At 33.5% G+C, this 27,198-nt stretch overlaps 5 protein-coding genes across 7 annotated transcripts; 2 read left to right on the forward strand and 3 right to left on the reverse strand.

Moving 5' to 3' along the window:
* Positions 1-753: 753 nt before the first annotated feature.
* LOC119662615 (splicing factor 3B subunit 2) lies at positions 754-3,924 on the forward strand. Its single transcript, XM_038072272.1, has 6 exons — positions 754-879; positions 939-1,699; positions 1,754-1,952; positions 2,013-2,777; positions 2,840-3,084; positions 3,144-3,924. Exons 1-6 carry the CDS (start codon positions 859-861, stop codon positions 3,511-3,513), a joined length of 2,361 nt encoding a protein of 786 aa, XP_037928200.1. The 5' UTR covers positions 754-858; the 3' UTR covers positions 3,514-3,924.
* On the reverse strand, positions 3,730-9,020 carry LOC119662614 (pre-mRNA-processing factor 40 homolog A). 2 transcript variants are annotated; one of them, XM_038072271.1, is made up of 9 exons: positions 8,912-9,020; positions 7,968-8,388; positions 7,642-7,889; positions 6,530-7,581; positions 6,163-6,465; positions 6,029-6,100; positions 5,570-5,656; positions 4,543-4,865; positions 3,730-4,481 (listed from the first exon to the last, which is right to left on the reverse strand). In XM_038072271.1, exons 2-8 carry the CDS (start codon positions 8,354-8,356, stop codon positions 4,572-4,574), a joined length of 2,445 nt encoding a protein of 814 aa, XP_037928199.1. In that variant the 5' UTR covers positions 8,357-8,388; positions 8,912-9,020; the 3' UTR covers positions 3,730-4,481; positions 4,543-4,571. The 2 variants fall into 2 exon arrangements, with proteins under 2 accessions (XP_037928199.1, XP_037928198.1); XM_038072270.1 differs by lacking the exon at positions 8,912-9,020 and adding an exon at positions 8,502-8,633.
* Positions 9,021-11,831: 2,811 nt separating this feature from the next.
* Positions 11,832-13,225, forward strand: LOC119690031 (lactosylceramide 4-alpha-galactosyltransferase). Its single transcript, XM_038105014.1, has 2 exons — positions 11,832-12,538; positions 12,609-13,225. Exons 1-2 carry the CDS (start codon positions 11,979-11,981, stop codon positions 13,189-13,191), a joined length of 1,143 nt encoding a protein of 380 aa, XP_037960942.1. The 5' UTR covers positions 11,832-11,978; the 3' UTR covers positions 13,192-13,225.
* Positions 13,226-14,824: 1,599 nt separating this feature from the next.
* LOC119688955 lies at positions 14,825-20,595 on the reverse strand. Of its 2 annotated transcripts, XM_038103649.1 has the most exons (4): positions 18,387-20,595; positions 16,012-18,329; positions 15,134-15,346; positions 14,825-14,988 (listed from the first exon to the last, which is right to left on the reverse strand). In XM_038103649.1, exons 1-4 carry the CDS (start codon positions 20,518-20,520, stop codon positions 14,971-14,973), a joined length of 4,683 nt encoding a protein of 1,560 aa, XP_037959577.1. In that variant the 5' UTR covers positions 20,521-20,595; the 3' UTR covers positions 14,825-14,970. The 2 variants fall into 2 exon arrangements, with proteins under 2 accessions (XP_037959577.1, XP_037959576.1); XM_038103648.1 differs by having other exon boundaries at positions 16,012-20,595.
* A 751-nt stretch (positions 20,596-21,346) lies between these two features.
* On the reverse strand, positions 21,347-24,160 carry LOC119689857. The gene is made up of 6 exons (XM_038104782.1): positions 23,547-24,160; positions 23,241-23,390; positions 22,920-23,189; positions 22,598-22,860; positions 22,002-22,542; positions 21,347-21,946 (listed from the first exon to the last, which is right to left on the reverse strand). The coding sequence occupies exons 1-6, from the start codon at positions 24,073-24,075 to the stop codon at positions 21,375-21,377; spliced, it is 2,325 nt and encodes a 774-aa protein (XP_037960710.1). The 5' UTR covers positions 24,076-24,160; the 3' UTR covers positions 21,347-21,374.
* Positions 24,161-27,198: the final 3,038 nt, after the last annotated feature.

Genomic DNA, 27,198 nt, shown 5'->3' on the forward strand with positions numbered 1-27,198 from the left:
CTTGTTAAACTAGATTGAATCCAATTTTACCGATCGAAAATGCCATTACTTTTGGAAAGTTCAAGTATTTCGTACAATTTCATACAATTAACAGCATATTATATAAACTTTTTAACTCTTTTTACATAGAGTTACCAGTCAGTCGTTATGCTTTGTTTAAATTTATCCCACTGAAGACCCGTATATGAGTTTTCTTCTTAGTTTTATTAAAACTTGCTTCCATTATTGCCACATTTCCAAAATGTATGTGCTTTCATAAAAGAAATGCATTAGATTTTGTGCGAAAAATCGACTACATACCACACACTTATAGATAAATTTCGTATTTAAATTCACATACACACCGTGTTTATTTATTTATCGATAATATATTGCATGCAGATAAGTTAAAATAATTCAATATTTTGTCAAACATTTCAACAGCAGTCTTTATGCACGCATTCAAATATATTTCACTGATACATTCAAAATCCATGGTCATGCAAACTGGCTGCATAACGTTTTTTTTTTATATATGAAAGATTTTTTGTAACCGGTAACTGGATGCCGTGTCTGTCCGTCCTTGTAAATAGTCCTCCTTATATAATTATATCGATAAATCATGATCATTATTTTTTTTTTGGTTTCGAAAACAAATGAATATAACAACTTATAGAAAATAAAGTCAAAGAAATCGACGTATGTGTTATATATCTGGCTGTGTGCGCGGTAGCTCAGTCTTTAAAAAAAAAAAAGGTTGGCAACGCATATTTTTATATCGAGCTGGCATTACGCCGTTGCATTTCTTTTTGCAAAAGAAAAATATAAAGTCGGCGATTCTTGAGAAATTCATAGCAAAAAAAGATAAGTAATATTAAAATGGGTGATCACATTGTTGAGGTAATGAAAGGCTATTATATTTAATGCCATTCAACTATTTAACATCTATAATTTTGCAGGTCCAACACCGTCTTCCCCCTCCGCCACAACAAATGATGCCGCCAGGTGCTTCGTCGCTTATGCCAATGCCAAATTTGCGTACGCCACCTCCGATCATTATGCAAACTCCTCCCAACTTCTCAAATATCGGTGTAAATAAACCAAACATTCCACCTCAGCAGTGGAATCCGTCAATAAGACCTGAAACAATCGCAGAGCAAGTTTCCAAACAACAGTCGCCCATGTCAGATGCTGCATTGAATAATTCAGGTACTTCAAATGAGAATGCTGATGCAAATTTGGATGACAAAACAAAGAAATCTGTAGAAGTAGTGTTGCCTAAAGCTTTAGAGGATGTTTTGGCTTTAAAGGACCAACGAGCTGCGGCATTTGATGAAAATGATGATTATATAAATGAGAGAAACGCACGTTCAAACATGAAAGACAATTTAACAAACAGCGTGATCAGTAGTGATTATGTAGATGGTGGCGACGAATCTGACGATGAATTGGATGATGCTACACATAATGGTGTGAAGTCAAAAAGTGAGAAACAAAGTAGGGCTGAAAAAAATAAAAAGAAGAAGAAGCGTAAGAAGCAAAACCGCAAAATACGACAACAACAACAACAGAAATTTACGTTGGAAAGGCATGAAATTGATGTTAGTACAGTCCATGAAAAGTCTGAACAAAAACCTAAAGATAAGAAATCTAGTAATAAAATTGTGGAAAAGAATACCACCAAAGACAAAGGCAAAGCAGGTGATGATGTCTCTATTGAGTAAGTAGTTCATTATTTGTTAATGCATGATTCTATAGTCTAATTTAATTGCAGATATGTGCCTGAAAAAATTACAATAGCCGATTTAGCGCCAATGTATCGTCAATTTTACAGAGTTTTTGAAATATTTAAATTAGAGAATAAACCTAAGGGCACAGAAAAAGATAAAGCAGCTAGTGAAAGTAATGGTCCTAATGCGCACAGAAAATTTAATGAAAAGTCGCAAGACGACGATGATGATGAAATAGAAGAAGTATGAACACGAATTTTACTATATTGAAATGTATTTGTAACTTTTTTTTTTAATTTTTAGGAAGGCAAGGAAGACAAAGAGAAGCTGTCAAAACGGAAATTAAAGAAGTTAACTCGACTAAGCGTCGCAGAACTTAAGCAATTAGTTTCACGTCCTGATGTGGTCGAAATGCATGACGTTACTGCGCGTGATCCCAAATTGTTAGTGCAATTAAAAGCTTATCGTAATACGGTTCAAGTGCCACGGCATTGGTGTTTCAAACGTAAGTACTTGCAAGGCAAGCGAGGTATTGAAAAACCACCTTTTGACCTTCCTGCATTTATCAAGAAAACTGGTATAATGGAGATGCGAGAATCACTACAGGAGAAAGATGATGCTAAATCATTGAAAACCAAAATGAGAGAACGTGTTCGCCCAAAAATGGGTAAAATCGATATAGATTATCAAAAACTACATGATGCATTCTTTAAATGGCAAACTAAACCACGTATGACTATACATGGTGATTTATACTACGAAGGAAAAGAATTTGAAACACGTCTTAAAGAAAAGAAACCAGGTGACTTATCTGAAGAGTTGCGTATTGCTTTAGGTATGCCAGTGGGTCCAAATTCACATAAAATACCACCTCCCTGGTTAATTGCACAACAACGATATGGACCTCCACCATCATACCCAAACCTCAAGATACCTGGTTTGAATGCACCGATTCCCGAAGCTACGTCCTTCGGTTATCATGCTGGAGGTTGGGGAAAACCACCAGTCGATGAGAATGGTAAACCTTTGTATGGTGATGTTTTTGGTACCAACATTATGGATATGGACGTAAGTTACAAAAGCTTATTAAAAAATACTATAATAAAATAATTTTTTTTTCTGTTTTATAGACTGGTATAGATGAAGGTGATATTGAACGTAACCAGTGGGGTGAACTAGAATCAGAATCTGAGGAATCATCCGATGAAGAAGATGAAGATGGTGAAGATCTAACCGCTGGACAAGATGAGAGTGGCCTGATTACACCAGCTGGAGGTTTGGTAACTCCATCTGGCCTTACTAGCGTACCTGCCGGAATGGAAACGCCAGAAAACATTGAATTGCGCAAAAAGAAGATTGAAGCTGAAATTGAAGAGTGAGTAGATAATTTTATCACAATTACTGAAGAAAAATAATTTTTGTCTTTTATCCTAGTAATGAAACCCCTGTATTGTACCAAGTGTTACCTGAAAAACGAGGCGAACGTGTCGGAGCATCTATGATGGGCTCCACTCATGTATACGAAATGGCCGGCGTTAATAAACAAGCCACAGTTCGCACCACAGTAGCTGTAGAAAGGGAAGGCACTGTTGAGTTAGCTCTTGATCCATCCGAATTGGATATGGACAACGAAGCTATGGCTATGCGCTACGAACAACAAATGCGGGAACAACAGAATAATTTACAGAAAGAAGATCTTTCAGATATGTTGGCAGAACATGTAGCACGCCAGAAATCCAAACGGAAACGTCAACAAACTGAACAAACCAAAACCACTAAGAAATATAAAGAATTCAAATTCTAAACCAAAATTAAAATTTGTCCAAATAACATTTTATTTTTCATATCGTTAAGATGTAGGAATTTTTAACAATAAACCAATTAAAAATAAATTGAAAAAAAGAAGTTACAATCTCAGCAGAATTTTCGACAACGGAAATATCCCTACAAATTCAATTGAAGTTAAAATCTTAAATAAAATATTTTGACGCAAGGTGACGATACACATAGAGCACTTCTCGCCAGTGGTAATGCGATTTTAACATAAAAAGGAAATCAAACTGTTTGAAAAGAAATGTTAACGAGCGCGATTAATCAAGTAATCTGCGCAATTTGCGCTCCAGGCGGTCCAAGCCTTGACTGATAAAAAAACTCAGAACCTGAATACAAATTAATTAAACTTGAATAAAAATAATAAAATGCCGTTTATAAATTATTTTTTAGATTGTACTTTTATTTGTCATAATTCTTATATTTTAAAATATGTCCTCGTTAGTGTTTAAAAGCTATTTCGTATTTAAGTTTTAAATTAATAAAAAATATTAACATACAAAAATTTACATTCATAAGTATATATATTGAAGTTAAGATATACAAATGAAAACTTTTCCATATGTTGTTGCAAAAACATCTTCAATGAATATGCATTCCCGACATGATATTTGTTTTACTTATCGCTGATAAAATAACGAAAGCACAGGAGTACGTTGTCTTCACTAACATCTAAAATACTCGAAAGGGTTTTGGAGCGTGTTTTTGAAATCGAATGTATTTTTATAAAATTAAGAATCAATAAATGCTTAATTAAAGAACAAATAATTACATTCAAAATTGTAATTAAAAATTAAAAAAAAAAAAAAAAAAAGGCATTTGGGACACTTTTTTCAGCTTTGTTTGAAACTGCGAACAATTCGGTTCTAGATGTGTAATCCCATCATTGATGGAGTAGGCTTTTGATGCAAAACGTCTTATATTTGATTCAATATTCTAAAACTAAAAATCAATTTTTGTTTTTTAAGGAACCTTTCTTATTAAGACTTCTGTATAAATATACTTGTGCTATTATTTGAGAATTTTGGCATGTCATTCATCCATTTGTTCTTTTAGCTGAGCCAAAAGGGCTGCACGTTTAGATTCCAATTCAGTTTCACTGAGCGCTTGATCATCACCATTGTGCGAGCTTGTATTATCTGAATTACTGACTGCAGGACTAGACGGTGTAACTGATCGTCGGTGGTAATGATGTTTTCGTGATTCCTTGTCCTTTTTACTCTTTTTCTCTTTCTTTTTTTTCTTAGAATTAGCACTAACTATATCATCATTTTGTATAATTGATGGGGAACCGGTAAACGATCCTAAATCGGATTCACACGAGCTCTAAAAGGAAGTAAAAGAAACACATTTTCAAATTTAATATAAATATTTGTTTACATTTTATTATGTTAGCATAAACTATAACTCGCACAATTCATCAAGATCTATTGAATGCTATAAAGAAATATCGACGACACTTTCAAAATATAGTATATGTTTTTAGCATTGAAATTGTTTGTACAGAAGTTTTCTTCAGACATTTTAAAGCATAGTGGTACACTTATTCGTCAATTACTGCCATTTTTGAGATGGTTTTTGTCAAACCATTCCTAATTTTTAGTGCTATTAGCTAGCAGCAACTGTAAAATTTAGTAGAGTATAGTATCTAATTCATTAAAACTTTTGTGATCTGGTCACGAATCACGAATGGTCACATATAAAGCAACACTGCCAAACACTTAATATCCAATTGAATAGTGGATGCGTACAGCCAAAGTTCATTTAACCTTACAGAGTATATCAAGCTCGGTATCGTGAAGATACCTTTAACAGTATCCTATTTTCTAAGTATGTTACCTTATTATTTTTAACAAAGTTTAATTTGATTTAGGTAAGATTCGACACCAAAAAATTATTAAAATAACGCTGTATGAAGATTATTTAACATTTATGTTTATATATTTTTTATGCTTTTTATTTGAGAAACTGAAGGACTGAATTGTAACATATTTACTGCATATTCACTGCACTATGTTCGATCTACTTACCGATTTAAAGAAAGCCTTATTTTTTCGTTTATTTTTCTTTTTCTTAACAATTTCATTCTCAACTTCAACGCTTGAGTTTTGTGAGCGCTAAAAAACAGAAACAAAAAATGGTAACAATACTCTATTAATAACATACCAAATCGCAAAAAAATCGGTAACAATATCGTAAAATGCTTACATGAACAAGTTTTCGTTAATAATATTAAATTACTTAAAATCTATCCACCACCACCAATTTTTAAATCGTATGTTTACCTTTTAGCAAGTGATGGTGAAAACCCAACAGAAATACCTAATACCTAATTGCAGTACAAATTTCGAAATATCTACGAAAACTTATTCGTGAAAGCACTCGTGAAGTTTACAAATTATTTACAAGCACTTAAAACATAAACAAATTAAAAAAATACAAATAGTGTTTTTAAATTTCTAAAAAAAAATTTAACAAAAATCACTCACCGATCTTGTTCTGGATTTTTTAACTTTCTTAACTTTGTCGCGCTCCACATCTGATTGTTCATTTTCAATATCCTACGTTAAGGATTAAGGAATTACATTATATATATTATCAAATAATACTTTAATATACTTACAGATTTCGAGCTAGACAAAGTTCTCTTTCTATGCTTTTTATTCTTCTTAGATTTTTTAGGACGAACATGATGATGACTGCAAGCATCTTCACTTTCTTTAACATACTCTTCCCAAATACGTCGTACCTCAGTTGCCTTATCAACATGAGAAGATGTATCTAAATGATCCACCAATTTCTTTGCCTCCTCATATGTTGCATTTATATTTAAATTAGCTTCTAACCAAACGGTTTTAATGTCATTTTCCAATTTACGACGAATGCGCGTTTGCTCTTTGACGCGTTCTTTTTCTGCCGTTTCAGCCTGTATAATGAAAAAATAGATCGTATAAATGTGATATTTGTTGTTGTATTTTATGCCTTATTACCTTTTCTAAAAGTGAGTTATATGTCAATTTCACATTGCCAGCATCTAGATTCGCTGAACGTTTATCTTCACAAACAACCGTTGCGAAATTTTCAAATGTAGTATTTGTTTGCACAACGTATTCTTTCTCCTTGAGTATTTCACGTATAATTTTCTTTTCATCATGGAAGCGAGCTTTTAAGTCTTCAACATAAAATTTAAATAAGTCGAGTGGAGTAGAGCCCGGTTGCCCAAGCATTGCTGAAAATCTAAGGTCTGAAGATATTACAGGATACAATTCTACCCAAAGCGACATCGATGTCAGCTTTCCTTCTTCGTGTAAAAGATCGAGTAAATTAATGAACGCATCTCGATTCTTACGTTGTTGTCGTTTGAGGCGTTTCTTTTCACGTTCTTGTTCCTCTTCATCTTCTTTTTCCAAATTACGTATATGTTCTTCGAATACTAATAAAGCATCTTCTTTATCCATACCCAACAAATTAACATCATTTTTAAAAGAAGCATTTTCTAATAGCATAACTTGTGCTTCAGACCATGTAGATCCATAAGTAACAGAAGACATTGACTCTAGAAGTTCACTTAACACCTTCATGTTTCGTTTTTTAAGTTGACGCGAATCTTCCCGTTCGCGCTTAGCTAAATTAAATACACAATCCTCGTATATATCCCGCCTGTCTTGTTCCGGAACACTTGTCCAAATTCTATTAGCTGCAAATTCTTCTTCACATTTATAAAACTTCATTTGCGAATTCATTTTGTCAGTAGTCATAAGAAAGCGTTCCAAGTCTTCTTTTGCTTTCTTTGCGCGTAAACGAGATTCTTCTCGTTCATCTTTTAATTTTTGAGTTTTATACGCATTAAAAGTTTGCTTCTTTTCATTTAAATTCTTAAAGGCACTATATCTAGAGTCCTTTGATAAAATTTTGACGCATTGGTCCCAGTTGGCATTGGATGGTATATTCTTCTCACGCAGTAAATCTTTAAAGGCATCTATTGCTTCTCTACGATCTTTAAACACAATTTTTGTTTTTTCAGCTGGAATATCTTTTTTATCTAAAACAAAATATGAAGTGTAAAAATGATGAAGTTTCAACATTTAATCATTACATTTACCTTCTTTTAGTTCAGGACTTGGCTCTGGAATTTGAATCGCTGCCAATGTTGCAGCCATTGCTTGATCTAACGCTGACGAAGAGTTTTCATTGCTACCTGGGGTTAATGGAGAATGTATATCAGGAGTAATTGGTTTTTTAACCGTAGGTAACGTAGCAGGAATAATGTTAGCAAGCGCAGCAGGTGGCATTATTCCCACTAACGTTGAAGAAGTTAGCGCCGCCACAGCCTTAGCAGCAACAGCAGCTCTTCAAATTATAAAGAAAAATACATTAAAGTTAATCAAATCGTAAAATTACAATCGCAATGCATATTGAATTACTTACTCTTCAGCCTTAACTTTCGCTTGCATTTCAATATATTCAGCAGGCGCCTCCCAACATGATTCTTTTGTTTTAATGTTATGAAAGTACACTTTGCCTACATCTGAACGATATTCTTTCCAAGGACATTGATAAATAATACGTTCAGCGGGCGACATTAATATTTCGGGTTTCTCCCAAGAACTTTGCTTTGTTGTATTGTTGTAATAATATGGACGCCCGTCCGGTGCTTTATGTTCAGTCCACTCGGTAGTAGGTAATGCACCACCAAATGCAACAATTTCAGCTGGAGGTGCACCGAAACCCGGAGGCGGAATACTAAATTGTGGCACAATTGACGGCGGGTAACCCATTGCAGGCGGCACAGGCACAGCTGCAGGTGGCCCATTCATATTGAAGACCGTTTCTTAGTTCCAGACTGTTCCTTTAATAATTTAGATACAGAAACTTAACCTCAATCAAATAAATCAGCCAAGAAGCAAATAACGAAACTTGCACCAATTTTTATTTCAGCTACAATTGTCTTTTTGCTCTTACTTTATATTTGACGCTCAATCAATTCCGCATAACTAGCATGTTTTGCGAATTTGTAAAGTTCTCGGAACCGTTTACAAATATACTTAAAATTTTGTACGCCAACAGCGGCGTTAGCCGTACGAAAATGACAGCACAAAAGAAACAAGCAAAAATCGCATAGTTGCATTTTCCCGCTATTTAAAAAAACATTTCTTTCAAACACATTAACCAAAGAAGAGAAGCAAAAGAAACTGAGAATTATTTGAAAAATTGTTTATAAAAATTTCTGAATTATAGGAATAATATTTAAAATGTTGTGTGATAAGGCGAAAATATTATGTCGTACAAAAACAAAAACCTTATGCTAAGTAATGGTAATCAATAATTTTTCCCTCCTGGTTTTGTTATATTGCCCATCCGTCCTTACTTACCTCGGTGTTTGTTAAAATAAGATAGTTTCTGAGTAATTTCGTTGTTTGAATTCAGTTTTTTGATGTCAAAATTTCGTCACGAGAATTATGTATCAGTATATTTTCTGACTGTCAGACATACGGATTTTAATACTTGACAGTTCTGGTATTGTTAATAGATCAGAGATAATTTCGTTACGAGAATTTAAACCAATTGTATTGATATGTCATTTATCTTTGCATATTATTTAATAATTTAGAAAATTGCAAATTGCACTCTTTTACAAGGTTCTTTTGAAACGCAAACAAAAATTGAGAAATAGTTTTATGTTATTAATTTAATGCTCTTCGATATTGCCATGAATTAATACTTCCTTTATTTATGATTTCCTAAAATGAAGTGTGTAAAAATTCTTTTGTCAATTGCTGATTAATGTATGAAAACACAAAATCAGTAAAAACAAGTTGAATAACAAAAATCACAAAATATTTGTTACATTAAAATTTTTAATTAAATTTATATGAATGATTATAAAACCCACATATAACAAATATAAAAATACTTTTTGCAACTTAATGGAGTTATAATTTTTATTTAATTTTATTTGAATGCCTTCTTATTATCGTTAATTTTTGTCAAAATATTACCAGTAAAAACAATTTCTCTTTATCTCTCTTATTGTGCCTGATTTTGCTCATTTATTCTGTACAAGTAAAAACTGGCAAAAAGCAGTAAAAACTAAGAAAAATTAATGCGTACTGTAGACATATTTTATTATTAAATGATACACCTACATTTATTACTGAAAGTTTACATTCACATTAGATCTGTTCCACGAGCTACTCATAGTAACTTTGAGTAACTCTGTGTATACACAAGTGCGTTCCACAAGCAAATTTTCGAATAAATGAGTGTATCTGAGAGCACATAACATCCCTGTCGAAATTTGAAAATGCTACACAAACTTTACTCAAACATTTTATTTCAAGAAATATTTGTGTTGTGTGAATCAGCTGTTTTGGTTTGAATTTATATTTTTGTATTGTTTATTTGCGGGGTACCGGTGTTCTCACCAGATTTAATACAAAGCTGTTCCATGAAAATCTGTGTAAAGAGCGTAATTTGGCACTTTATTTGTGTTACGCTCTCAGTTTGTACTTTACTTATGATTTACTTGAGTTTTACTACGAACAGATCTATTATAGAAGTTTGGATGATTGAAATTGCAGTAAGGCTGGAATTTTATTAAAAACTGGGTAACATAAAGTGTTTTTTCTCCTAATCGTGCATCAAGCCTAAAAATGTCTGAGTATTGAAATAAGTCATTTTGTGTGCCTAAACATTTAGTCCTGCCGTTGTAAAAAAAAAAAATAAATTAAATCACTAAAATTATGTCTTTCACGCATTTTTTTCTAAATTTTCCATATTACTATTTAGAGTTGTGTTGAAAATTTTCATTTAATTTTGCATTATCAAAACGCTATTAATAATATTTTTGGAATATCGAATATTTAACTAAAAGTCAAAAAAGTTGAAATATAACACTATAGTCAATTTTTCTGTACCTTTCTTTAGCCCTTGTGGCTAGGAATCAACTCCTAACAAATCGAATTAATTTATTCCTTTGAAAAAAAAGTTCTTCGTGATTATATACATTACAAATGCGTATAGTTTCCTTTCTTTATAACTATTTGAAAGTATATGGCATTAATGATTACTAATTCTTTATTGTTAGACAGTGGCGTAACTACAGGGAAGCGACTGGAAGCAACGCTTTCGGGCCCCCGAACTTAGGGGGCCCCATTATAAATTTATGCATTCATTATTAACATTAAAGAAATTACCAAAACTAGACAATTTTCTTAAAATAAATGAAAACAAAACTGAAGGAGTAAACGATTTAAATGATGCCTTTGCTAATTGTGATACACAGAATAAATTGACACATTGTTCAGAAACTGAAACAGACTTCAAACAGACGATACGAAAATCTTCACAAACCTAATATAGCTTTTTTACACTTTTTCGTGTAAAGGGTATAAAAAGATATTAGTAGGAGTTCCCTAATTATAATTCGCTTATGGGCCTAAAAAATGTAGTTACGCCACTGTTGTTAGATGATAATTTAATTAATATCATGTCCTCTTGACAATATTCTTCATGTCAATTCATTGTTTTTTGACTTCTTTTAAATTGTCTCACCATCATTATTTTTAATAAAATATTTTTTCGGAAGAATTTTAGATATTGTTAATAACTGTGTCTGACTGTGCCTATTTCTGGCTTTGATGAATTAAGTTTATTAATATTGTTACTTTTAATCTGTTTTAAAATAAATTTTAAAGTTTTGAAACTTGAAGCTACATTAAACTAGATTTAATGTATTTACATACTGATTCAAAGTGATGGTTTTTACGAAAATTGATAATAAATTGTTTTAAAGTCGGTTTTTTTTAAGAATATTAACTTTTACTTCGAACGTTAATTTTTAGTATATATCTATACATATTTCGGCAAATTCACTTTTGCCTTCAGCACGAAAATTCCTAATATTAAATATATGAAATGAATTGTTATTATTAAGTTATAAGTGATTAAACCAAAATCATTTAAGGGTTGTTATAGCAGGCTTAAAATTTTATGAGCCATAAGAAGATTTTAAATCGTGTGGATATTATAATAGAGATAATTCACACTGAGTGATATCCTGTTCCTATCTTTTTTAACAATGCCAGTATAATATAACTACGTTGTAAGACATATAATGTTTATCATTGGAGTTTTTACCACCGAATCTCAGTCTGCATATTTACTTGTATTGTATATATTATTTTAAAAAACAGATAAATTTTTTGATACTGTGTTATCATATATAACATCACACCACAAGGATACTGTGAAGAAGAGTTAAAAAGCAAATGTCAAAATGACATATGATTTTCTTGTATTTGTTTGTTGTGCATTATTGTTTTCGTGTTAAGTCAGTCTTTTTCAAATGATAATAAATATGTAAGATATTATATATAATCGTTGAATTTGTATCAATTGGCAGCTATAGTGAGTAATCTGCCATTGGATAACGTAAAAATGTTCCACAACTTATTAGCACGCTTTATGAGATCTGTACTTCGTGTTCGGATTGTGCTGGTGATTTTAATGGTGTTCACGATACCATTGTTGATATATATTATATTTAAATCAAATGTGGATATAAGGTATTGCTATATAAATTCAGAGATGCCCGAAATGGTTGCATATACTGACCCATCTGTTGGCAATACTGTCCCCCAATTGTTGGAGGATGTACTTATAGCAGAACTGAAACCAAAGCCGGGACGCAGTATATTCTTTCATGAGACTAGCTGCCGACAGTTAGCGAAACCTTTAAACACACATATTAATTTAGTCGAATTAAACGCTCGTCAAGCTTGCGCCATTGAGTCTGCCGCACTACACAATCCAAATTTAGATGTATTTGTTTTATTTGCTAGTCCAACATACCAAACGAACCAAACTCTTCATCATCCTGTTATCAAAGCTTTACTGTCCTACCCAAATATATTTTTACGGAATTTAAATATGTGGACATATGCTGCCAATACGCCTATACATGAATGGTTTCTCGATGGCGAACTTTTCAAATCCAAGTGAGCACTTTTTAAAGATTATTTGTAGTATGAATTTATGAAGCCAATAATTTATACTTGTTATTTTTAGATATGTGATATCGCACATATCAGATTTTTTGCGATTTTTAACGTTGTACCGTTGGGGTGGTACATATTTGGATATGGACATAATAATGTTGCAAACAATTGAAGACATAGCACCGAATTTTAGTGGCGCTGAATCAGATAGATTTATTGCAGCTGGTGTTATTAATTTTGCTCCTGATGGCTTTGGACATGATATAGCCGCAAAATGCTTACATGATTTTCAAACAAAATTCGATGGTAATGATTGGGGTAATAATGGTCCTGGTGTGATCACACGTGTCATGCAATCAATTTGTAGCACTGAAAATATGGATCTTTTGGTTAACGATCGTACTCGTTGCTTGGGTTTTAACGTGTTTTCACGTGAAGCTTTTTATGCCATACCCTGGGTAGATTGGGAAGCCTTTTTTGATGAAACCTGCCTTGAAGACGTAGAAGCTCGCACACAACAATCATATGTATTACATTTTTGGAATAAGCATTCGAAAGGCAAGCTTGTAAAGGTTGGTTCGAATGCACCGTACGCAAAATTTGCTGAATTAAACTGCCCAAAAGCTTACGCAGCGGCTGGCGAATACTTTTAGAACATCTAATATAACGCTAATACATATAACGAATCCAAAAATATACAATTTCTGTATGATTATGAATTTATGTACAAATTTTTAGATGCTCGTTGATACCCATACATTGGTGTTAATCACTATTGACCGACTTGTGAGTCTGTGTCAATTTGCTCAAATAAATATAATTTAACTTTAAATAAAATTAAATGTGACTTGACGATAAGCGCGATTCAAACTTTTAGAATTAATGAATCTTTAAACAAAATAAGCCAAAATGTGCAATTGAAAAAAATTATATTGGCTATTTCCTCTCATAAATTTTTATATATATATATATATAATTAACTATTAGCTTTATATATTATAACTTGAATAATACTGTATAACTACTGAATCATAACTATTATCAACGATTATCGGTTCTAATTGCCCATATTGGTTTATTTTGTTTACGGTAATGAATGAATCTGCTCTCATGTCATTTTTATAGAAATGCAAGGAACATTCAGTTATAAATGAGCACACTTGTATAGAATGTTGATATCAAACTAACCAAAGCTTCAGATCAATTATAATAATTATAATTAATTTGTAGAATTAATATTAGGTATACATTTTTTATAGACATTTACGAAACAACAAACTGAATAATATAATAAATATTGTTATTTGTGTAGTTCAATTTTTCTAAATAAATTGAAAAATCAAATAGTTTTTTTTTTTTCAATATTCCTTGAAAGAGCAAGCTGAAAGATAGCCTGTTATAAACAATTGCTTTCGCAGGTACAAAACTGCTAATATAATGATAATGATGCGCTGTATGCGTAGCTGTAGAAAGAGAGCTAAGAGGAGAAGAGAACTCGAAAATCAAATTGGTGTGTACATTGGGGTATGAAAACAGATGGGCAACATAATTTATGCGTAGCATGTAACTGTTTGGTACATAGCTATATCCTGACTTCAATTGGGCTAGGACAATTGGATGATATTAATGGGAGTTCTGTTTGTTGTTATGCAATTATGGTCTCGAAGAGGACACTGCATCTGTATTGAGGGCTGTTAGTCCAGGTTTATATTCGACATCACTAATGTTAGCTCAATTGCAATTAGTGTCAATATAAACATGACACGAAGGAATGTGACGGCGAATGGAGCATTTGGTAACAACGGGCACTATTAAATATATTATTACGGTGACCACCTATGTGCCACGTAAATATTGCTTAGATAGTTGTTGATTACGTTGATTAACACAAGAGGTATTTTCACTTATCTACGCTGTCGCTAACTGGACAGCAATATCTATACGCTCTACAATCTCCGTTCCTTAAGTGCCTCTCCGATATCATTACTATAGATACTAAAACTACTATCTGTTTTATCAAGACAATGAAGTGGTTTTCTGGTTCACTGCTGGAACTTATCATATGTAATCATATAACACTGTAATACATTCTCTAGTGAGCAATACATAATTTTACAACATGTAATCCATAGTAATTTGCTTATAGACTACAGTAACTTAAAGCTAAATGTATGTCCTTTTTTTTAAAATATCAAATATATCATGAGGTATACGATTAAATAGTCTACATTACGCACGATGTGATTATAATTTATTTTCATTTTAAGTAGAAAAAAAGTGGCGTTAATGAATTAAATCTATTTTCAAATTTAATAGGATTTGTTATATTATGCCTTCACCGAAAAAATCTACCAATAATTTAAATTTATAAAATATATTGAAACTATTTAATTTAAGGATCCAGACTTCCAATTTTGTTTATCTTCATCACATCACGCATTAGATTCATCCTGCAGGGAAAGAAAGAAAATATAAGAATTTGATTAAAGCAAAGAATTGATTAAAGCTATTAAAATTAACATCTACAGATACAGATACGGTTTTTAAGTAAGCACTATCTCAGTTCTAGTTATCATTATTATAAGAGCTACGAACCAATTGTACTTTTTCTTCTAAATCGCTGCGGCATTGTTCGCATCTGCGTTTGTTTTGATTTTTACCACCTTTTTTTGCTTTCTTCTTTGTTTTGGCCTTAGCGTTATTTAAGAGCTCCATTAGTTCCTCTTCAAACTCTTTAGTATTAGCTGCCATTGAACTGGCTAATTTACCCATAATTGATTCCTGTTCCTCATAAGTTATTTTCCTGAGCTGGAAGTTAAAAATATTTCTAATTAATTATTGGATATACACTTTATGTAATATGTACTTATGTTCAAAATCTAAGGACTAACTCATATGTTTGTACGATAATTTAATCACATATGTACTTTAATAAATTTAATTACTTTCGATTATAGAATGTAGCGACCGATCACAAAATCTAGGCAGACTTCATTTCATAAATGCTCAAAGGCGACTGAAACTATATAGTATTATCTGTAGTTATATAGAAAAGATGAGAGATGCAAGTGTATAATTAAAGACATAGTTCTGTAGATTTGGAAACTTTCATTAAAATACATTGCTATAATTGGATGTTTCTGAAAGCTGTAATGGATTTCAGAAGTGGCAAAGTTGATGACCCACAGCCGCAATTTTGCAGCCAAATAGTTCTTAAAATATATTCGAAAAATACAGAAAACAAGTTTAGCATGTCCTTCGTCAAGATTTAGATATCATTATGCTTTGTAAACCACATCAGAAATATATAAGTTCAAGTAAGTTCAATTGAAAAATTTTATAATAATAGTATATAAGTTAATTGATTAAAGTGCTATCATGAAACTACATACTAAAATATGTACCTATATGATATGTTGTTAGATTGTTAGATATATTATTATTATTATTATTATTATTAATTATTAACTCACATTTATATCATTGTTAGCATAAATCCTAATTTCTTCCAATCTTCTTTTATAAGTATCTAAGATTTGATTTCTAAACATTTGCAACTCGTCGTCGTTATCTATAAAGATGTCAAAGCAAGCTGGGTATTTGATTGGTAAACCTTTTATTGCTTCATCAACATTTTGACTAAGCTCCGTTTGAGTGTTCAACTTTTGATTTACCTCTTTATTTGTCGACAAAAATTGTGTTATCGATTTTATTATAGAGGTTTGTCCCTCTTTCAAGGGTTGAGGTTGAGATTGATCCAGTAAGTGATTTGTCTCTGATTCTACTTTCTTAAATATATATCGATTTACATATGTTAACACCGTTTGTGTTATTGGTTTAAATATAGACGATATTTGTGTTTTCGTCACTGGTTGAACTTTTTCCGCTTGAGGTTTCGCTTCAGATTCTACTTCTTCAAGTATACATTGATCGACATTCGTGGACTGTGGCTGTAATGTATGTTTTATTTGCGATGGATCCTGTTTTTCCATCATTGAATCAGTTTTATCCATTGTAGATGTTATCGCAGATTCTTTTTTCTCAAACAAACATTGCTCTACATATGCCGACAGCTGATGTGCCATCGATTTTATGTGAAGTAGCTTATTTTCTTCTGTCAGTGCTGAAGCTTCATGTGTTAGAGTTTTCGATACCGATTCATTATTTTCACACATATATTGTTCCTCAACTGTGGGTTGTTTTATTGTTGATTTTATTTGACAAGACATTCGTTGTTCCATAATTGGTTGAAACGTGACTTGAGGATCTTTTGACACCAATTCCATTTTCTCTCGAATGAATCCATCTATATATGTATGCAATTGCTCATTTTTTGCTTTTATTTTAGATAGCAACTCTTCTTTCACCAATGGTTGAGTTGCGGTCTGTGATCCTGTGTATGCCAACTGCTGTTGAGCTGTCGGTTTTATTTGGTGTAATACATGTTCTTTTTTTATAGGTTGAGCATTTTGCGGTCGGGGATTTGACTTAAATTGTATTCCCTCCCATCCACACTGTTCTACATATGTGGGTGAGTGTTCTAATTTTGGTTTTTTTTTAAACTCCAACTCTCCTACCCCTGCCATTTGAGCACTACCCGATGGAGGTAGCCGTATTTGTGTGGACAGCCGTTTAGCCGTTTGCTCAATTTCAGATGACACAGGTTCTTTTCCAGAAAGTTGAACTGTATGCTGCAGAGGTTCGCTCTTCCTCTCTGCTCTTTCCTTTATATTCGAGTTAGCATATGTGGATAGTAACTGTTGTTCAGTCATTTTTTGAGTTATGTTTGATGAAGGCATCTGAACCGATGTTTGCTCACGCAGACGTCGATTTATATTTATAGCTACCGATTTTCTTTGAGACGGTATCTGTGTTTCCTTCACTGTTTGGGGTTGATCCGATCTCTCTGATTTTGTTTTTTCTAATAAACATTGGCCTGTACATGTGTACAGTTCCAGCTCCAATTCTCCCTGCTCTATTAGGTATTGATTTATCTCCGGTGGTAGCCAATGTGTTGTCGATTTTACCGAACTCCCTTCTTGCATTAGTTGTTGCAAATTATTTGGCATACATTTTTGATTCGATTCTGATTTCTTATGTAGACAGCGAACATCATCTAGGGGCAGTGTTTGAATTGTCGATTGTTTTTGGCATAAAGTCTGTTTCTCATTCAGTGGTCTCGTTGTATCGTGGCAAGATTTTCGATCGGAAACTGTTTGCGGAAATAGTCGTTGATGTGCGTCTGTAGATAGTTGCTTTACTTTAGACAGCATTTGTTTTTCGTTCATCAACTGAATATTATTTGGCAAAGGTTTTTGATGCAATTTTAATTGCTCATGTTGACATTGACCTATATTACGCGTTGGCTGTTGAATTGCAGTCTGCTTTTCCCTCGTTGATCGATCTCTATCGAACTCCGATTCTTGTTTCTCAGTTAAACAATGATCTACGTATGTGGATAATTTTATTTTAGATGGCACCTGTTCTTCCCTCAGCTGTTGCACAGCAGTTGTAAGGGATGTCTGATTCGATTTTGATTTTTCAATTGCACATCGATTTGAACTTGGAGACATTTTTTGCGTTGTCAGTTTCATTTGAAACGATATTTGCTGTTCCTTCAGTGACTGAGGACTAGACGCTTGAAGATTTCGTTTCGATTCTGTGCCCGTAAACAGAACTCGATCTACATATGTAGTCAATTGTTGCGCTTTCAATTTTATTTGAGACGGATCTACATCTTCCTTTATTTTTTGGGGGCTAGTTGATGATGAAATTCGAGTGGAATCCGTGTCTGCAAATAGAAATTGATCTATAACTGTTGATAGGTGTTGTGTTATTGGTTTTTTACGAAACGTATTTCCATTTTCCCGCATGAGATGGACTGTGGTTGGTGAAGAATTCCGATCTGGTCCTGTTTTCTCAAATATACATCGATCTGGTTCTATGGACAGTTCAGTTGTCGGTTTTGGTTTCTCAAATAAATATCCATCCGTACTTGTAGGCGTTATCGGTGTACCTTGAAATGATCTGTGTTCTTCTCTCAGTAAATCAATTTTATCATGTGTAAATCTTCGTTCTGGGTCTGTCGTCTCAGATAGCAACTGCTCTATATGTAAAGGTAAGAATTGAGCTGTATGTTTTGTTTGAGATAAATTTTCTTTTTCCCTTAATGATTCTGTTCTGGTCTGTGAGGCTTTCCCATACAGTTCTGGTCTCTCATATACACTTCGAATCACATTAGTGGACAGTTGTAGCGTTGCCGGCTTATTTTGAGATGAGCTCTGTTTTTCTTTTACTTTCATTGGTTCTGATATTGTCTGTACACCTTTCCGATATGGCAGTGTTATATCAACCGGAGAACGGCTTGCATTAATGAAAACTTGTGATGTTGTTGGCTTAATTTGAGATGACCTCCGTTCTTCTCTTTGTTGAATACTGTCCAGTGGTGGTTTTGGTCTTGATTCCGTCTTTTCAAATGGGCATCGCTCTACGTATTTGAGCAGGGGCTGAGTATTTGCTTTTAGTTGAGATTGTTTTTCGTTTTCCCTTAGTATTTCTGCTCTAGTTGGTGATAATTTCCGATTTGGTTCTGGTTTCTCAAATAGACACAGATCTGTATTTGTGGGCCGCTGTAACTTTATTGGTTCAATAAGATATGATCTCTGTTCTTCTTTCAGTTTTGACTTCGTCTTCTCAAATAGCCATTGCTCTACATAGATAGGTATGTGCCGAGTTTCAGATTTTATTTCGGGTAGCTTTTCTTTTGATGAAGATTTCGGATCTGCTTCTGTTTTCTCAAATTGGTATCGACCTGCATTAGTGGACAGTTGTGGTGATATATGTTTCATTTGAGGTGACCTCTGTTCTTCCTTCTCCTCTCTCTGTTTTGCATATGAGGACAGTTGTTGTGGTTTTAGTTTTGCTTGAGACAGATTGTTCTCCTGCTTCAGCAGTTTGACATTGGTTGACGGTTTCGGATTCAGTTGTGTTACCTCAAATAGACATCGATCGGCATTTATGGATCGTTGCTGTGTGGACAGTTTAATTTGAGATGACATATGTTCTTCTCTCAGTAGCTGAATATTATTTGGTGTAGATCTACATTCCAATCCCATTTTCTGAAACAAGGCACGCTCTACATATAAGGGCAAATGTTGATCTCTCGGGGTTACTTGAGACATTGTTTTTTCTTTTGGATTTTCACCACTTGCCACTAAGGGTTGCGCCCCTGCTTTTGTTTCTTGCCATAGATATCGTCCTTCATATGCAGGCAACTTTTTTGTTGTAGATTTTATTTGAGACAGCGTACATTCTTCTCTCAGATGTTGGATTTCAGCTGATGAAGAATTTGCCTTAGAATCCACTTCCTGCCATAGATATCGCCCAACGTAGGTAGGAAGCTGTTCCATACTTGGGTTTATTCGAGATGGAAATCGTTCTTCTATCCGCGATTGAGTTGTTTTCGTTGATGCTTCCGCTTCAGGTTCTATATCTTGACATAAATATCGTTCTGCGTATGTAGAGCACTCATCTGTTGTTGGTTTTATTCCAGGCAGCATTTCTTCTTCACTTAATGTTAAAGCACTATATGGAGGAGGATTCAATTCCTTTTGCTCCAATAGATATGAGTTTAAATGCGGTGGTCGCCGTTGCATCATAAGTGATTTAGATGGTGACACAACAACCCAACCGCTATCGGAATCCGTATCACTAGCTCGTAAAGAGTCAGACGGTTGTTCAAAAGATTTCCCTGTTTTACTTTTCGACGTCAATGAGAGATCGCGGTCCTTATCTGTACTTTGCGTAGACTTGCTACCATAAGTCGCTATCTCCTTTCTGAAAGTATGTGAATGGTCACATTTATCGGGAAAGATTTTATCCAAGTCACTTTCATTAATAACGCTTGAAGTACTAGCAATTTCAAGAATAGTACTGTACAACGATTCGTGCAAAGGTGTTATATGTTCTGGTATTTTAGACATTGTAGCTGTAATCTGAACTACAGATTTGATAGCAAAAGTACAAAATGAGTTACTGAAATTTCTTTTATTTTTGTTAGGAAAATATGTACTACAATATTTGTATATAGAAATTACATCAACATTTTTTTTATAAAACAAAATAAATTGACATTAAAGGAAATGGTATCATAATTAATACTGCATAGAGGTAATGCAGTATAGTTTGGAGAATAGAGACATATACATATATGTATTGTAAAAAGTGAAATATTTATGATACCACTATATCAAGTGATGTCTTTTGATGCTACTAACAATAATTCTACATAGTATTGCTACTGTAATGTATTTTGATATAGACTCAAGAGAAGTCGTTAGACCTAAATGGCTGAATATAATTCTTTTAATTTAATATAAGTATTTGGATTGCATATATTGGGTTCAAGTATCACTCTATGTGGTTTGTTCCTGAATAGAAAAAGCTTTCAACTTTTTTGATCATTTCAATGCCATCTATTTTAATTTAATAAATAAATTGATTTTTTTGGATTATTGCATCGTCTGTCATGCTATTGGCTGGTGTGCTGTTTTAGAAGAGACTATTAATCTATTCCAATTTAAATCTCAACATTGCTGAGACTACAATAATTAAAACTATTACTGGTTAAAATTATGAAATATTTGGTGGATTTCTTTTAACAGAGCGGAAGCACAGAAGTTTAGGTTGTTTTCGAAAGCATAGTTATTTGAGTAATTAGCCATTATTCCAACAACTGTAAAAAACTCATTTTTTCCCATATTGACATATCTTTTATTATTTAATATTATGCTTTTACATTTATCTTATTTCGAAACTGCATTTCATTTTTCCTATTTTATGGGCACTGAACTTGCTTAAACCGTAGGCATGCGCCAATATTATCTTCTGCGCTTCCTTTACCAATGCCATTGCCGAAATGTATTCCAATATAAAAAGGTGTAACAGTTGATTCAATCATACATGGCCACACTCCAGATGAACAAAACTGAAAGCCACAATGTACAGGCTCACACCCAGGTAGAGGTCCAAGACCAATATTAATAAAGTCTTCAATTATGCAGGGCATGGTAATACGATCAGAGCATGTACTATAAAATTGTCGGGCATTTCGTTTGTTACGGAAACCAAGTGCAAACGCAGTTCTTAAAAATCCAAGAAGATCAAATCCACCACTTGTTGTTTGCGGTCTGCGTGAAGCTCCAGTTCCAGTAGACGGTGTCACTGAGATATCGCTTCCGTCACCTGAGCCATCAATGTCGTCGCTCAATTGGGGGGCAATTGTTGTCGTAGTTGTCGTGCTGACTATGTTGTTGACAGGGCTAGCAGTAGAACTTTCAGGTGGAGGTGCAGGACTGGGAGCTGGCGCTGGTGCGGGTGCAGGTGCTGCGTCGGTATCGGAACTTGTACCTGAAAAAAACAATAGGTAATGTTAAGTTTTGAAGAAAGTAATTTCTTGATTTACTTGCAGCTGGCGGAGAAGGTGTTGTAGTCACTACTGCTGTAGTTGCTGATAATTCTGTTGTTGGTAACGCATCTGGTGCATTTGAAGCGATAGACATGGTTGATGTAGTAGGTATAGTAGATGTAGATGGTGTTGTTAATGTTGTTGAAGTTATTGGCATGGCCATTGCTGTGGAAGATGTTTCTACGCTTAACATTGTTGTTGGACTTGTCATGTTAATACCGATATTAGTAGGACGAAAAGGTGTAGTCTGTGATATCAGGGATTCTTGCGGCATTGTGGTTGACATAATAACATTTTGGTCAAATAACATATTGTTGTTTACATTGTTAGTGTTCATGTTCATAATAGAACCCATAGTATTTAGATCGATGGCGCCATTGGAAATTATACCCGTGCGTACTGGGATACTAGGACCGATTCGAAACGACTGCTCATCACATGGCTGATAAACTATGGAGCACATTTCAATCTCCTGACGCATGCAAATGCGATAATGCTGATTAGCAAGATGGCGTCCATTGTCAGCGAAATTAAATGTCTGAAGGAGAATATGAGATGAAATATCAGTTAGGAATTGAATTAAAATCATTTACTTGTATAATGCCTTCATTTGAAGTGTGATATTGCAGACAGCCTGCAGGAGCACGCAGACTAAATGGAATTTGCGCTATACGTATTTCCCATAGTCTGATTGGTAAAAAACGTTTTGAGAAATTCAATGAAATTTCAATGAGCTGTTCTCCATTTCCGAATTCTGAAGCATTTAAATTTGGATATATCTGGTTGTATGTCAATGGACGTAGAGTACCATAGAGTGTTTGTCTTGGTAAGAACTTTCCGCCAACATCATAATAAACTGTAAGAAATATATAAATATTAGAAAATATACAAGAAAATAATATTGTAAGTAGATACTGTGTTGCCCACTATTCTGTCCGCAAAGTGAAAAAGTGCCTGCAGGTCCACCGGTCACATTGAATATATCACCGTCGCATATACCCGAACGTCTGTTGGGTTGTCCCAATGAGAAATGATAAAAATCGATACGTAATTGACTAATGTCTTCGTTGAGTATTTTTACCTTCATAGTGCAAGAACTAAAGTTACTGGGCATAAAACTTGGAAAATTAGGCGAAACGATATATGTAAGGTTTTGAATAATGGTTTCGTTACAATTTGCAATAACTAAAAGAGCAAGTATATTATTAAATAATAGTAGAAGAACAGTGGACTTACATATACAACATACACCGAAACCCATTGCACACTCTCCCTTAGCTGAACCTCCTTTCATACGGCACTCATAAGGATTGAAGCATGATCCTGTACGACGGCCATCATCTGAAACACATTCCCCATCAACTGGTACTGGGAATAGATGTATTACTGTGAAAAACAAACAACTTTATTTAAAATACAACTCAAAGATATTTTAGCCTGAACCCAAAAAGAAACAGAAGGAAAGAAGGATTCTGGTTTTACTGAATTTCGTGTAATTGAAATGGGTAACTTGAGTTCAGTGTTAAAGATTAGATATCGTACCTTTACTTTTTCTACTGCTTGCATAAATTTGCGCTAATTGCTGATGTTGAGCGTTTTCTGATATATTGTATAATGTCTCGTTGAAAACAGAGTTTTGGTTCTGTTGAGCGTTTGTTGTGAATGACTCTGATATAATTTGAAAATTATTTCCTTTATTTAAAATTTCAAAATCAATATCAGCATCTCTAGTATCAATACTATTATCAGTTCCACTGCTATCCGCAAAATCACTATTCCAGATGTCATAATGCTTTAAGGACGGCCAACTGCGCCTACTAAGTACATGTGCTAATTGAGAAGCATTCCCTGCTAATGTAGGCACTGCCTCACATATACTTATTATCAATGAAAAACAAACTAAAAATAATGGCCCAGATATGTTATGGATCCCACATTGTACTTTCCCATTAACATTTGTATGTCTTAATACCGAAAAGACCTCGTTCACATGTCTTTTGGGCTTAAAAGCAAAATACCTAAATCTTGTGTATGTCCTGTGCTTCATTCTATTGTCTATGAATATAGACATCTGTGGTCAAAGCATTTAGGTACCGACTTGTGATTTCCCTTTTTTTTTATTATAATTCAGCACTAATTTATTATTTTTTATTTGGTTTTTGTTTTATGCGCACTACACAAACTTGTGTTTTCCTTTTCAATGTTGAATTAAGAATGCAACAGAGTTGTTGTAGTGTCAAGATCATTCCAAGCGGACGACGGCTAATACTAAACATTCCGTTGCGGAGAGAGTAACATGCTGCAATCGGTTAATAGGCGGCACTTTCTTCGGTCTACGCTTGCGTTATGCATCTTCATGCCTTCGTCGATGTTTATTTGTAGTGTACGAATACATGCATATTTATATATAATAATCAAGTGCGTTCAATATTTGCACTCACAAAATCATTGCCCGCGGGTTTCCACATTGATCCAGTCGGAATTGCGGACTTTGATGTTAGGCATTAGTAATCTCTAGTTTCCGTAGTTTTTTTTAATAAATTTTAGAGGAAATCTTAAAATTTTGTTAGGCACAATTACATAAAATAAAAGTTGAAAGGTGAGGATATTTATAATATATACTATTTTGTGTACTATATAAGTACCAACTACATGAGTACCAATTAATTTAGGACGTAGACTTTATTTCTTTGATAGCACTGAGAACTCATGGAAAGATCTACAGAGCAGCGAAATGGTTTCTACTGGCCATTGGTAGTATGATGTACAATGAAGACATTTTGGTGTACCTTTGTAATTGTTTAGGTTGAAAAACAAAACACGGAGAAAAATATTTGCTGCACTTGCAATCTACAAATAATTTCTATAATTCTCAAATAATAATCTACATATATTAATATCGACGCCTTCCGATTGCTGCGCTCCGGTACCTTTTCGTTCTGAAATGTAAATGAATTACAAAAATCTATAGGTAATTACATTCTTCTTCGGCACACTCCAAATAAAAAAGCTATAATCAATTGTGTAACTAATATGGATCGCTGCGGATATCCACAAAGATCTGAGAGTCGATTCAGTCGAAAAATACATTAAAAACCGTGCACTGAAATTGTTCAATATAATTGACAGTCACAATAATCCAACACTCAGCAACCTAAAAATTCAGCGAAATCAGATAAACACAGGCAGATACAAAGACATCAGATCCATCATATTATAAAGCCTAGTATAATAACTGATATTCTTAGTGTGACTTAAAACTGTCCACAGACAAAATAGAGTTAAGGTGTTGTATCACCAACTCAGACATCTGCATATCAATATTATAATATCTTTACGTCGTCTGAAAAAACTGATAGGTTTTTGATAGAAGAATTACATTCTTCTTCGTTGCACTCCAAATAAAAAGAGGGATAGTGATAGAGAGATAGGGAATGCCACTCACAATAAATTATATACAGGTGACTATTTTTTGGAACTAATATGGATCGCTTCGCTCCAGTAGCATTATTTTGGTTACTCCAAATAAAAACGCTATAATACAGTTCAGGTTCTCAATAACCGAAATAGTGATTGCCATTAATAATAAATACTTGTAATAAATTATGAATACGTGAATATTTAGTAATTAAATGGACTGATATATAAGTGTCTCAATGTTCAAATTTTTTTTTGCCACAATGAACAGACATTATTTTTTATGGCTTCGACACTTGGATGCCAATTGTATAAACAAACAAAACAGTAAACAATCCAGTAATACTAAAATAATACGAATGGAACCATATACGGCCTCCACGACACCATTAAACCATTAAACATTGACATCTTTCGCACATAGTGCAACTGTTGCTTCAAATAGCAAAAGATACAAATAATTTATATTTTTATAATTTGTTTTTCAGTTATCTGCATCTTTCAGATACGCAGTGGAGTGAATCGCAACAAGATAAAAAGCAGAAGATTACGAGTATCTCTCATATCGGTTTCTGTAGGTCCGCTTAAGGTGTGATTAATGAGCGAAGCTTAATAAGTCGCTCTGTAACATCAACGCGCATGAAACAACAACACCGCCACATGCGACAAAGCACCCTGTATTTTTACAATATCTTGCTCATTTGACAAGTGATTTGTTTATAAATAAATTGAAAATCAGGTTAAGCGACTTTGTCACGAATTTCCGAAAGAAAGTTTTGTTCAAATTTGCAATGCAGCTAAGCCGTAAAACCGCGGAGAAGTGAAACAGTCCTCAATGCAAATAATAATTGTTTTTTCCTCACTTTGGTCAATTAGTTGAACAGTTGAACATAAGCAATGATCTTGTGAATGGACAAAAAGTGGGACAAAACCTAATTTTCAATGCTTCTGCATTCAGTACTGATAATATGTATTAAATGCTGGCCTGCACAAACCAAAAAGCCTGTTTCGCTGGGGTGTTATTCAGACTTTGACAAAATGAGCTGTGAATCGTGTGTGACCGATAGATTTACTAGAGCAACAGTGGAAAAAATGTATATACGTATAAGTAAGATGTTCAGCTGAAAAATAATGGAGGTTATAATTAAAATTCTCAAGCCTACTTTTAATATCATTGATTAAATCAACTTTCTTCACAAGGTCTGCAGCAATAGATTCAATTCATGCTCTTTTCCTAAACGTGCATCTATCTATATTGAATAATAAGACATACACATACACATATAAGAGGTTTAGGGTTTCCAGTGAAATAATGGGATACAAACCTTAACCCAGGCAAACTTAATTAGCATCTCCACTATTACATACAATTTTTACTGATGAATCTTGTAATTCATTCATGTTTCATGCTCTTCAGATTTCCTTGGATTACACTAACACCAAGGTAGTAATTTTATACGTTATTGATATCACTACGAAATCTTACTAATTTATAATAATTTCATAGTGCAACGTGTTTCGTTCATCCGTTCATTCCGACTTATACTAATATAGACTTCAATCTAATCCTATTATATGGATGGAAAGTGCTGTTACCAGCGTCTCATATGTTTCCTTCATATCAATGTAAGTTTATTTTGTTAGTTTTTAATAGTAGTATTTTTTATTTCTAGTACTTGAGTTATGCTCTCTTGTACAGATTACATTAATGCTATTGTTGTATCTCAGCGAATAGTATGTAATGCCCTTAAAGATTTAAATGAACGTTAATTTTTAT

Source organism: Teleopsis dalmanni, chromosome X (genome assembly GCF_002237135.1).
Source record: "Teleopsis dalmanni isolate 2A chromosome X, ASM223713v2, whole genome shotgun sequence".
Classification (NCBI taxonomy): domain Eukaryota; kingdom Metazoa; phylum Arthropoda; class Insecta; order Diptera; family Diopsidae; genus Teleopsis; species Teleopsis dalmanni.